Source organism: Alligator mississippiensis, chromosome 1 (assembly GCF_030867095.1).
Source record: "Alligator mississippiensis isolate rAllMis1 chromosome 1, rAllMis1, whole genome shotgun sequence".
NCBI classification, from domain to species: Eukaryota; Metazoa; Chordata; order Crocodylia; family Alligatoridae; genus Alligator; species Alligator mississippiensis.
The window spans coordinates 37,544,498-37,556,835 of record NC_081824.1 but is presented as its reverse complement, the minus strand read 5'-3'; the positions used below and the strand labels follow the sequence as shown (position 1 = coordinate 37,556,835).

The 12,338-nt window shown below is 42.4% G+C and overlaps 1 protein-coding gene across 3 annotated transcripts in view; it reads right to left on the bottom strand.

Annotated features, from left to right (window-relative positions):
• Positions 1 to 12,338, bottom strand: part of MYT1L (myelin transcription factor 1 like) — a 463,312-nt gene that overhangs the window by 129,491 nt on the left and 321,483 nt on the right. For all 3 annotated transcript variants that reach the window (XM_059729960.1, XM_019492688.2, XM_019492692.2), the window contains exon 6: positions 1,730 to 2,088. In XM_059729960.1, coding sequence (XP_059585943.1) covers positions 1,730 to 2,088 — 359 coding nt within the window. The remainder of the gene's footprint in view (positions 1 to 1,729; positions 2,089 to 12,338) is intronic.

Sequence of the window (12,338 nt, the reverse complement as noted above, 5' to 3'; positions counted from 1 at the left end):
TCCTTTGGGTAACTGAACTTTTTATTAGGTTAAGTGCAGGTATTATGATGATTACCTAACAGAGATACTTCTATAAAATCCTTAACTTGTGATCCTTAACTACAGCCTACTATACATAGAAATCATTGATTTGGATCATTAACTAGATATGTAGTAGTTCTGGATATGAGTAAAGTATTATATTTCATAATATCTATATAAGTAAATGTACTACACAATTTGCCAAATTGACAGAAGCTAGTTTCTTTAGTTCTGTACTTTGGGGGAGGAGAGGGGTGGGGTGAGGGCAAGGGGAAAGATCGTTATATTATTTTTGATAGTGTAGTATCACTGTTTTCCATCTGGACCCCAAATCAATGCATTGGTGTTATGTTCCACATGCTGAGAAGTTCAGTCATTAACCCTAAAGAAAGAATGTCTATATTTCCTATGCTTGTTGAACAAGAAAGCAATAGCCTAAGTAATGATGGACTCTCCTTACAGGCTCTGAAACAAGAGCGTCATAAGGAAACAATTCCCTAAGTGTTAAATTCCTCCAGAACTTTCAAGCTTGGCTGTCTGGTTTTGATAGATTTTGTTGGCAAATTTAAAGTGAAAAAGGAAAAACTATGGGTTCATACAGTTGAGAAAATCTGTTGCCATCTGTTGGCCACATGGTTGCCTGAATGAAAAGAGCATTTCCTCAATCTTTTTCTAGACCTGATCTAGCTGAATGCTGAAACAAAAGTCAGACAACTTTTATACCTGGCTCCTAAGAGGAAACCAATTGAGAAGTGCTGAACGTTTTTCTTATATTTCTATTGGTTAGAAAGATGAATCTAACCAACCAAAAGCTTGTTCCCTGGAAATGGGAAAAATGCTTTTTAGAAAGCTCATTAATCTTTTTATGGTTCTTTCATTTTCAACCCAGTACATTATAATGTCACTAAGGTGGAGGTTTCGAGATTTGAGGATATTGATTATATATTTTGAAAAGCACTAGTCACAGAGTCTAAAATCTCAATAAAGAGAAATGACAATGGGTAATCACAGTGCTACTACATTACTTGGGCTAGTTATAAGTATCTGTATATTTGAAAGGCATAACAGGCATAGTATTATGTCGAAAAAATATAAATTTTTAAAGGACTTCATCTGTGTAAACCTGTTGCTCTCAATAGTTTTAATAAATCAACTAAAGTACACAACATCCAAGTCTCAAAGAACCAAAATAGGTGAAAATTCTTTCTGAATTTTTTGGGGAAAAGGAGTAGGACTGAATGTTTACAGGGAAGAGGCCCATTTCAGTTCACTAAAAGCATCTTCAAGTATGTGGTGGTATTTTTGTGAGAAATCAGTGCTATTATGTGAGCCGATCCAGTAAATGTATATGCAAATGATCAGTACAAACATCCATCTGTAGCTGATCCTTTGCTTGTACTTTTACTTGATTTGTGCATGCTTTCCAGTTAATCATTTCTGCAGACATTTTTGGCATGCACACACCTCCACCCTCCATTTTGAATAATCTGAGAGTTAGTAGCTTCAAAATATTTGTAAAATGGTCTTATTAAAATAAACGTTAAAGGAACACAGTGGGGTACATTTTCAGTGTGGAGCAGGGAGATTTAGCTGCATGACTTCCATTAGCTTTAATGAGAGCTGCACAGTTAAATCCCTGCACACCACATTGGAAGATTAACCCAGAATACAGACAGTGTTTACTTTTTACTAATACTGTGATTATTACCACGTTCTTCCTCCTCCTCTTCTTCCTCCTCTTCTTCCTCCTCTTCTTCATCCTCCACATCTTCTCCTTCCTCTTCATCCTCCTCTTCCTCTTCAATCTCCTCATCCTCTTCTCGATCTATCTCTTCATCATCCTCATCATCATCAACTTGTTCTTCATTGTCATCAGAATATTCTTCTTCTTCTTCCTCTTCCTCCTCCTCCTCCTTTTCATCCATTTCCTCTGTTCCATCAGTTTCATAACACTCATCTACCGAAGAGTTGTCTGTTTTAACCACAAATGGTTTTCTTTTGGGAGCAGGTTCTTGGGGTTGCTTATCTTGTGTTTTTCTTTTTTTTGCCAAAGGGCAGCCATACACACTGTTCAGGAAATAAAAGATTTGTGTTATTACACTGTCTGGCAGATCTCCTCTACAGGTCAGATTGATAAAAGCTTTGGGTCAATTTATTCACTTATAATTCTGTACTATGATTAATTACTATCCCTAAAATGTACATTTTCCAAATATAACACTACTTAGGCAACAATGAGTAAAGCAGAGAGCACTGGATTTAAAACCACTGGATTGCTGAACAGTCATTAATTTCCAGAAAATGCCACACCCAAATATCACAATTTCAATTATACAGTTAATAGGGATGTTAACAGAGAGTCTACTCATTGTTTTCTCTCTTTTGCATGTTGAACAGATGCTTTTTTTTTTAATTCCTAAAAGTTTTTTTTCTAACAACTAATGACAAGTAGAATTAACAGTGGGAAAGTAGTGCTACATAGGTTTATACTATACTACTAAATATTTGATCATGTACAATGGGAATCCATTTGTACTCTATTTTTATGATGATGATGATGATAATTTTCCTAAAATATCTACTTTAATCTCTCCATTACATGCCAGAAAGTTGCGTAGAGCATAACAAACCAAAAAGGGCAGAACCAGCTTCAGGAATTTTCAAACAAAAACAGCAACAAAAATAATAATGTGCAATATTTTTTTGAAAAGGCTCTTTCAGAAAGTCCAGCTTCTCTAAAGTTGGGTGCCATTTGTTCTCTAATTATTTTAACATCAGAGATAATATTTATGACAGATGGAAATCTTTCTTCTCTTCCATAGGGTTGTGCTCCTTTCTCCATGCTTCTACCATTTCCCCATTAGTGCCTGTCAAATATAATCATCCTTTCATAGCCGTTATTTCTGCTTCTGAGGGTGCAAACAGACATTGCTTTTGTGCCACAATAAACATTTTTGTAGCGGCAAGTTTCTGAGCAAACAGATATCCCAGCTCCTTATTGTGTTCCAGGTGTCTAAAAATGTTGCCAGAACCCAAAGCAGTCACAGTTTGTGATGCCATAAAAGGGGGGGGGGGGGCATCTTTTGCTTATTGTGCACCACAGAAATTCCCCTGCAGGAGATTCCCATGACACACATTTCAGACTGCCACACCCTGACTTGATGCATACTTCTGCATAGGGGTTCTTCTGCTTGCTGATTCCTGCCACAGCTGATTCCACTCCAAGACAATGTCCGTTTATAGAGAGAGCTCTTACCCTCTATATAAGGATGCTTCTTTCTTCTCTGATTTTAAATAGAAATCAAGCCATATCATTTTGGAGCCAGATCAAGTTTGGTCATGTAAGTGCCTATTCATACCTAGAGCTTAGGTGCCTGTACCAAGAGGATGATTCAGTTTAATTTAGTTAAAAGCCTAGGGTTCCTATAAGGTTAATAGGGAGACTTAGGATATCTGAGTTTTCCACAGAATCTAGAGGCATGTAAAAATAATCAAAAAGAAATGGTAAGCATAGGGATGTGTTTGAACTCATCTTGATCTCTGGAGCTAAGGTGCATGACTTACTTTAGGTGACACATGTCTCCATTTACTTGTGATCAAGAACATCTAGTTCAATTTTTTGGTAGCATATTCCTCTTTTTTTGGAATAGCTTAGTGGTTACCACGCTCACTCAGGCCCTCCTTAGTCCGACAAGATCCAAACCCATTTGCCAGAAGAACAACCTAAAGAACATGCCCCTTCACCCATGCCCTTCTCCAGTTTAAGCCTGGGCCACTGGATAACCAATAACACAAGAGCCAAAGTGCCAGGAGAAGCCAAGTAAGGAAAGCATGATCTATAGTTAGGGCATGTCCCAGGGAAAGGAAGAACCTTGGCTCCAGAAACTGTTGAGATTTTTTTTTTTAATGATTAGCTGGCTAAAATAAAATGAATGAATAGTCCTGAGAAGCAAGCACCAGAACCCAAGTACAGTATACTCCTCTCCACATGGTTGTTAGGACACTGTTCTGTGAAGTAGGAGATGTAGGCTGAAATTCCTGTGGGCAGAGGAATATTTAAATAACAGGTCCTGGTAAGTGCTCTAATTATTAGGCTATTGGGCAAAAATGTAGGAACCTCCACTGTCATTTTTGAGCTGAGCACAAGACTGTACAATTAGTCTAGTTGTACAGATCCTAATTGATCAGTTCCCTGGAGGGGAGAACCAGTGTGGATTGTACTGGTGAGAGCTAGTTGCATGAATGGTCAAACTGCACCAGTGTCTACTAACTAAGAAAACCCTAATCCAAAATGGAGTTACCATCTGAACTGAGGCACCTATTAAGTTTAGGGACTTGTGGAGCATGGACAAATTGAATCTGTCTTTGGAATGTAGATTCCTACATTTCACCTAAATCTTCTTCAAAGAAGTCTTCCTTATAGCTCAGGAACAAACCATCCTGATGCATAGGAAGACTATCAAGTATGGCAGAAGACCAGTTTGGTTTAGCTGGGAACTCTTCAGTAAACTAAGTCACAAAAAGGAAGCTTATAAGAAGTGGAAACTTGGACAAATAACTAGGAAAGAGTATAAAAGCATTGCTCAGGCATGCAGGGATGAAGTCAGGAAGGCCAAAGCACAATTGGAGTTGCAGCTAGCAAGGGGTATGAAGGGAAACAAGAAGGGTTTCTACAAATATGTCAGCAACAAAAGGAAGATCAGGGAAAGTGTGAGTCCCTTACTGAATGGGGGAGGCAACCTTGTGACAGAGGATGCAGAAACAGCTGAAGTACTCAGTGCCTTCTTCGCCTCAGTCTTCACAGGGAAGGTTAGCTCCCAGACTACTGCACCAGGCAGCACAGTTTGGGGAGGAGGTGAGCAGCCAACAGTGGCAAAAGAACAGGTTATGGACTATTTAGAAAAGCTAGATATATACAGGTCCATGGGGCCAGATGGGATGCACCTGAGGATGCTGAGGGAGTTGGCTAATGAGATTGTAGAGCCACTGACCATCTTCTTTGAAAACTCATGGTGATCAGGAGAGGTCCCAGATGATTGGAGAAGGGCAAACATAGTGCCCATATTTAAGACAGGGAAAAAGGGGGATCCAGGGAACTACAGACCAGTCAGCCTCACCTCAGTCTTTGGAAAAATCATGGAGCAGATTCTGAAGGAATCGATTTCTAAGCACTTGGAGGAGAAGAAGGTAATCAGGAACAGTCAGCACAGATTCACCAAGGGCAATGCCTGACCAATCTGATTTCCTTGTATAATGATATGACTGGCTCTGTGGACATGGGGAGACCAGTGGATGTGGTGTACCTTGATTTTAGCAAGGTGTTTGATATAGTCTCCCACAACATTCTCTGAGGCAAGCTCAGGCAATGGATGAATGGACTGTAAGGTGGAAAGAAAACCAGCAGAAGCATCAGGCTCAAATGGCAGTAATCAATGGCTGGATGTCTAGTTGGCAGCCAGTATCAAATGGAGTGCCCCGGAGCTGATCCTGGTGCTGGTTTTGCACAATGTCTTCATCAGCGACCTGGAAGATGGCATAGAGTGAACCCTCAGCAAGTTTTCAGATGATGCCAAGTCAGGGGGAGTAGTAGATATGCTGGAGGGTAGGGCTAGGATTCAGAGTGACTTAGACAAATCAGAGAGTTAGGCCAAAAGAAATCTCATGAGGTTCAACAAGGACAAGTGCAAAGCATGCACTTAGGACAGAACAATCCTATGCACTGGTACAGGCTAGGGGCTGTCTGGTTGGGCAGCAGCTCTGCGGAGAAGGACCTGGGGGTTACAGTGGACAATAAGCTGAATATGAGCCAGTAGTGTGCCCTTGTTGCCAAGAAGGCTAACAGCATACTGAGCTGCATTGGCAGGTGTGTAGTCGGCAGGTCAAAGGAAGTGATCATTCCCCTCTATTCAGCACTGGTAAAGCCACATCTGGAGTACTGTGTTCAGTTTTGGGCCTCCCACTACAGAAAGGATGTGGACAAATTGGAGAGAGTCCAGCAGAGAGCAACAAAAATAGTGAGAGGGCTGGGGCACGTGTCTTATGAGGAGAGGCTGAGGGAACTGGTCTTATTTAGTTTAGGGAAGAGAAGACCGAGAGGGGATTAAATAGCAGCCTTCAACTACCTTAAGGGGGTTTGAAAGAAGATGGAGCTAAACTGTTCTCAGTGGTGGCAGATGATAGAACAAGGAGCAATGGTCTCAAGTTGCAGCAAGGGAAGTTTAGGTTAGATATTAGGAAGAATTTGATTACCCAGAGAAGTGGTGGAATCTCCATCTTCGGAGGTTTTTAAGACCCGGCTGGACAAAGCCTTGGCTGGGATGATCTAGTTGGGGATGGTCCTGCCTTGAGCAGGGGGTTGGACTAGATGACCTAATTTTCTGTGATCCTATGATACTTGAGGCATGTACATGACCAAACTGTATCCGGCCTTTGTGTCTGTTTTCTGTAGTTAAGCTGTTGTAAGATCTAAATTGCTCTGTATAGACCTCTATGCACATCAAAATGTCTGTTCTTATTCTCCTTTTTTACATTCAATTTCCCAAACTTTCTTCATAATTACAACCTGCTAAAACATACTACCATTGTCTTACCTATCTAGTGTCTTATTGAGTTCTGTCAAGATACCGTTTCAATACAGGTGCTCAGTGATCCAGGTGTGATCTGTATTGTGGTATTATGCTTTCCTCTGAGTCTAGATACATCGTGTTAACACTTGTGTTACTTACGTTAGCTCTACATGCAGCCTATCAGCTTTCTTGAGCTAGGTGCCACAACAGGAGCTATCATAGTGCCAAACCACTTGTATTAAGCAAGTAGCTACTCCAGGATAGAAGTGGATACTAAAATTATGTAAATTACTCTGGCATACTGTTTATACTACACCTGAATCTAGGGTCCTACCCAAGTCACAGCAGAACTGGGAAAAGTGCAAAAGGCAAAAATGCCACTATGTTTAAAACCATGGCTTTCACTTCCTTGCCAACCAAGCTGCAAGTGGGACCCCTCCACCAAAGAAGCTGCAGTGCACCCCACTTCTACCATAAATTCAGTAGGGCCCTAGTTATACAGCACGGGCCAGCTTCTATCCCACCTATTAGATTCATAGATTCATAGATGTTAGGGTCGGAAGGGACCTCAATAGATCATCGAGTCCGACCCCCTGCATAGGCAGGAAAGAGTGCTGGGTCTACGTGACCCCAGCTCGATGCCTATCTAACCTCCTCTTGAAGACCCCCAGGGTAGAGGAGAGCACCACCTCCCTTGGGAGCCCGTTCCAGACCTTGGCCACTCGAACTGTGAAGAAGTTCTTCCTAATGTCCAGTCTAAATCTGCTCTCTGCTAGCTTGTGGCCATTATTTCTTGTGACCCCCGGGGGTGCCTTGGTGAATAAAACCTCACCAATTCCCTTCTGTGCCCCCGTGATGAACTTATAGGCAGCCACAAGGTCGCCTCTCAACCTTCTCTTGCGGAGGCTGAAAAGGTCCAGGTTCTCTAGTCTCTCCTCATAGGGCTTGGTCTGCAGGCCTTTAACCATACGAGTGGCCCTTCTCTGGACTCTCTCCAGGTTATCCGCATCCCTCTTGAAGTGCAGCGCCCAGAATTGCACGCAGTACTCCAACTGCGGTCTGACCAGCGCCCGATAGAGGGGAAGTATCACCTCCTTGGATATATTCATCATGCATCTGCTGATGCACGATAAAGTGCCATTGGCTTTTCTGATGGCTTTGTCACACTGCCGACGCATGTTCATCTTGGAGTCCACTAGGACTCCAAAGTCCCTTTCCACTTCCGTGCCACTCAGGATGCATAAGTAGATTTAGGTGCCTAAGTGTATTACTATTCCAACCTGCTCAAGACCCTGTACTGTTAAAATGGTTCTTTCTGCTTTGTGGTCAGTGATTCTTATGGATAAGATAGCACTGTCACAAAAGGAGATGAATTCATGGACCTTCAGGAATTGAACAGCACGGAGTAAAATTTCAGTTAGGTACCCAAATCTACTTATACACCTAACAGATGGAACAGAACCTACTCACACCTGTGTGCTCCATTATTACATTGGTTTATTATTATGCGTGTGTCCAGGTCCTCTAATTTAATTTTTATTTCTTTCTTTGTAGATCCCAGTTTGTTATTTGCTTACTAACAAAGGTCACTGAGCTCTTTATTTGTATTTTATATAGTTTTTTTCTTTCTTATTTAGATAATCAGTGCTATAACTTCTTCAATACCAGTATCTTCAATACTGTATTCTCTCAAGCTCATGATCCTTAGTTTCAAACCTGTCAGTGGGCCAGGTCCTAGTTATTTATAGGACTGTTTTTTTCTTTCTTTTCACAACTTTCTGAGAATACTACAGTCAACAAGAATGAAACAGGTGAAACACTCAGAGCTGAAGGGCAGAAAAGGTCTTCAGCTATGAAAATCTCAGTCACTGGAGATAAAATGAATTTGAGGTCTGTCATATTTAGATTGCATTGCAAAGCTTACCTCTTCCCTAAATAAAAGGGCTGCTAAATACCTGCCAAGCCATCTAATCCAGTCAGGACCCAAAAACAATCCTCCTTGAAGTCAGACAGGGCAGATAATATGGTCTTATAGAACAACAAGCTGACTTCCTGCCTATGGCAGGGGGGTTGGACTCTATCTCATGAGGTCCCTTCCAGCCCCTAATTTCTATGAAATCTATGAAACAACACTACTTTTTATTTTTTATTTGGCAATTTAAAATACCAGTGTCATTGGTATATTACTAATTACTGGTAATCAATTATTGGACAAAGGCAGAGAAAATGGTCAATCATGATTGTTTTCCCTATTTTCAACATTATCCTCATTGCTTTATATTTTTATATATTTTATACATTTTTATATACTTTACTTAACTCATACAAAAACACCCCCATTGGAGGAACAATTGAAATCAATGTTAGTTAGGTACATATCCTGTTTAGGTGTTTTTATAAGACCCGTTACAGGACTATTTGCATCTTTCAATATATAGATACCTTTTTAAATCTAGCCCAGTTTTTACTCTCTGGCTTTTTGCAGTGGGCTTGCTTTTACAAAAGTGCTGAGCACTGCAGCCTCAATTCAGAAAAAAACATTTATTTATTTATTTATGCAATGTATATGCTGCCCTACACAACAAAGGCTCAGGGTGGTTTACAGTAAAAGAAGCAGAACAAATTAAAAGGGCAACTTGCATAAATAAAACAACACAGAAATACAAGAAGTGTCATACTGGGTTGGATGAGGAGTCCCTCTAGCCCACTATACTGGCTTTGACTGTGGTAGTAGCAAATACTTTAGAGGGAAAACATTGAATTGCATGTATCTAGAGAAGGGGTGGGCAATTATTTGGGCTTGAAAGCCACATTGGCTGTTTTAGTGAGCTGTCATGGACTAGGTGAGCACCCTCCCACCACGTGCAATAGCTCACCAAAATTTCCTATTTGGGATGGGGCCCAGGCAGCCATGTTCAGGGGCAGAATGGGAGGGTGAGGCTGGGATCAGAAGGTGGGGTTGCAGGGAAGTGACAGCATGGGGCCAGAGCCAAGTCAGAACCACAGTCCACTGCCTGCAAGCCCCTGCAAAGGATGGTGGTTCCTGCAATATGGGTATGCAGGGAGTAGATTGCATTTCTGCCTTGCCCTGGCCCCATGCTGTCACCGCCCCATGATCCCAGCCCTGGCCCTAGATGCAGCTCCCTGCCCAAACAACTCCCTGGATCTTGGGGCGGGGACAGTACAGGGCGATGGCAGAACTGCAAGCCACTGCCAGGCCTTGCTGGGGGGCTGCAGCCCCATAAAGGGGAGGATGTTCGGGAGGAACCTAGCTTCCCTCCCCTTCCCCCAATCTCGAGTGTAGAGCCTGCATGTGGGGGAGGAAGAGGAGTGGATCGAGCAGTGACTCCACACCCTGCCATGTACTTGCGGTGGCCAGAACCAGGCCAGGGGAGGTGGGTGAAGCTGGGACCCCTCACTCTGTGCCAGCCCACAGCTTGCCCCAGGATGTCCATGAAGTGTTGGCAAACCTCAGCCTTGTTGGCTCGGTGTGGGGCAGAGTGGCATGGAAGCAGTGTCAGTGGTGGGATCCTGGGTGATGGTGCTGCATCCAGGGCCAGGGCTGGGGGGCCATGGAGCCATGGAGACTGGCCCCCAGCCCCAGATGCAGCTCGTGACCCAGCTGTGCACAGTCTCCATGGAGACCAGCCCCCAGCCCTAGATTCAGTGCCTTCACCAGGGTTCCCACTGCTGCTGCCCCTGCACTCCAGTCTGTGCCTCTGCCCCATGCCAAACTGGCACGGCTGGGGGCTGCTGCTGTCGTGCAGGCATCCCAGGACAAGCTATGGGCTTGTGAAGTCAAGGGACCTGCTGCAGGCCAGACAAAATCACTCCACAGGTCGGATCCAGCCCATGGTCTGTATTTTGCCTACCTTTGATTTAAAGCAATGATTGCCATCCTTGGCATCTACCATTATTGATTTAGAGATGCCAGAGGAAATGTCTCTAACTGTTGTGTTTAATAGCAATTAACAGCTTTATCATCCATGAATCTGTCTAGTCCTTTTTTGAACCTGGCTATACTCTGTTTGTACCATCTCCTGTGGCAATGAGTTTTGTAAGGTAACTATGTACATACAAAAGTACCATATTTACTTATATAGAAGGTGAGAGGTTTTTTCTCCCAAGCAGCATGGAGAAAAAAAGCCCTTCATTTTACATTTGCATACAAGGACACCTCATTAAATATGCAGCCCATCTTAATAAGATATATGGTAGTGCTCATTGAATATAGTTTCCCTCTGTGTCAACTCTTTTCAAGTCCTGGTGAGGCACTACATCTACATCAGCCTTAAATGTTTGGCAAACATCATCAAATGGAGCCCCAAACAGTTCATCTACAATCCCTCTGTCACCCCCTCTCTCAAGCAAGAGAGAGAGAGGTAGACCTTGGTGTCATCAGCATATTGATGGCACCTCACTCCAAATCTCCACGCAATTTCACCCAGTGGCATCATATACACATTTAACAGGAGGGGTGACAAGATGGAGCCCTGTGAAACCTCACAGGAAAGGTCCCAAGGCAATGAAGAGGGCTTACCCATCACTACCCTCTGGGACCTCTCTGTTAGGAAACAGCAGAACCAATTTAACTAAACTTAAAGGGACATGAATCAGGGCAAAAGTATATGCAAGTCTTTGCAGGATTAAGACTAGTGCACACAACACCCTGCACAGGAGGAAATGAAACCTTATGTTAACCAAGATGGTATTTTCGTAAATTCCATTCTGGTGACTATTTTACAACAGTGTAAACCGTTTATTTCCTCCTTCACTCTGAATTTGTTCTAGGATACATCTGGATGTTTGGCTTACAGGTCTCCAATCTAGTAGTACAGCTGATGAGGGGCAAGCAAGGCAGCATCCCTGGGTGCTGCTGGGAGGGAGGGGAGGGAAGGGAAGGGCAGGGAGGGATGCAAAAATAGCCATTGCTGAAGCTGGAAATGCCCTGTGAGCCACCACTTCCCAGGGCACAGGGCTGCCCTGCTACAGCTCTGCTGCAATCACCAGAGTTCATCCTATGAACCTTCTCTTTTTATTTATTTATTTATTTTTGGTGCACACCTTATGTCCATAGAATTTTAGAAATATCAATCTCTTAAAAGATCCTGGGAAGCAGGCAATTTGACCAGGAACTTATATTCTATTTAGCTGCCCCATTTCTTCTGCCTTTTAAAACTATTTTGGTATCACCCTTACTTAGTTAATTAATTTATCATATTCTGCCTCCAGAACTCGTTTCTCCATTTCTGGCATTTTCCCCTCAGTCTCTCTGGTAAAACTCATTGAGTCAAAGAAAGCATTTAGCTCCAGTAATCTCTGCCTCCTGTGTTACTAAATTCCCCTCACAGTCACATAAAGAGACTACAGACTCTCTCACTGACCTCCTGGCCCTTATAAATTTGTAAAATCTGTTATTGATTGTCCTTATATCTTCTGCAATTTTTTTTCCAATTTCAATTTTGCCTTCTGTGATCATCTTATTAGCATACTTTTTAGACTTGTATATCTCTGCTTGTAGTAATGACCACATTGATTTATTTGTCTTGTATGTTTTTCCCATTGCTTTTATTCCTCACTGTATTTTCCTGGTGAGCTACATTTGTTTCATTTTCCCTGCAACACTTCAGATCTACTTGTTTTCCAGAGTGCATACTTGGATTTCCTACAACCTATACCCCCCTGATACTTGGACTTCATGACATTTACTTCTGATTATTTCCCATTTCCTTTCTGTCTGCCATTCAATTT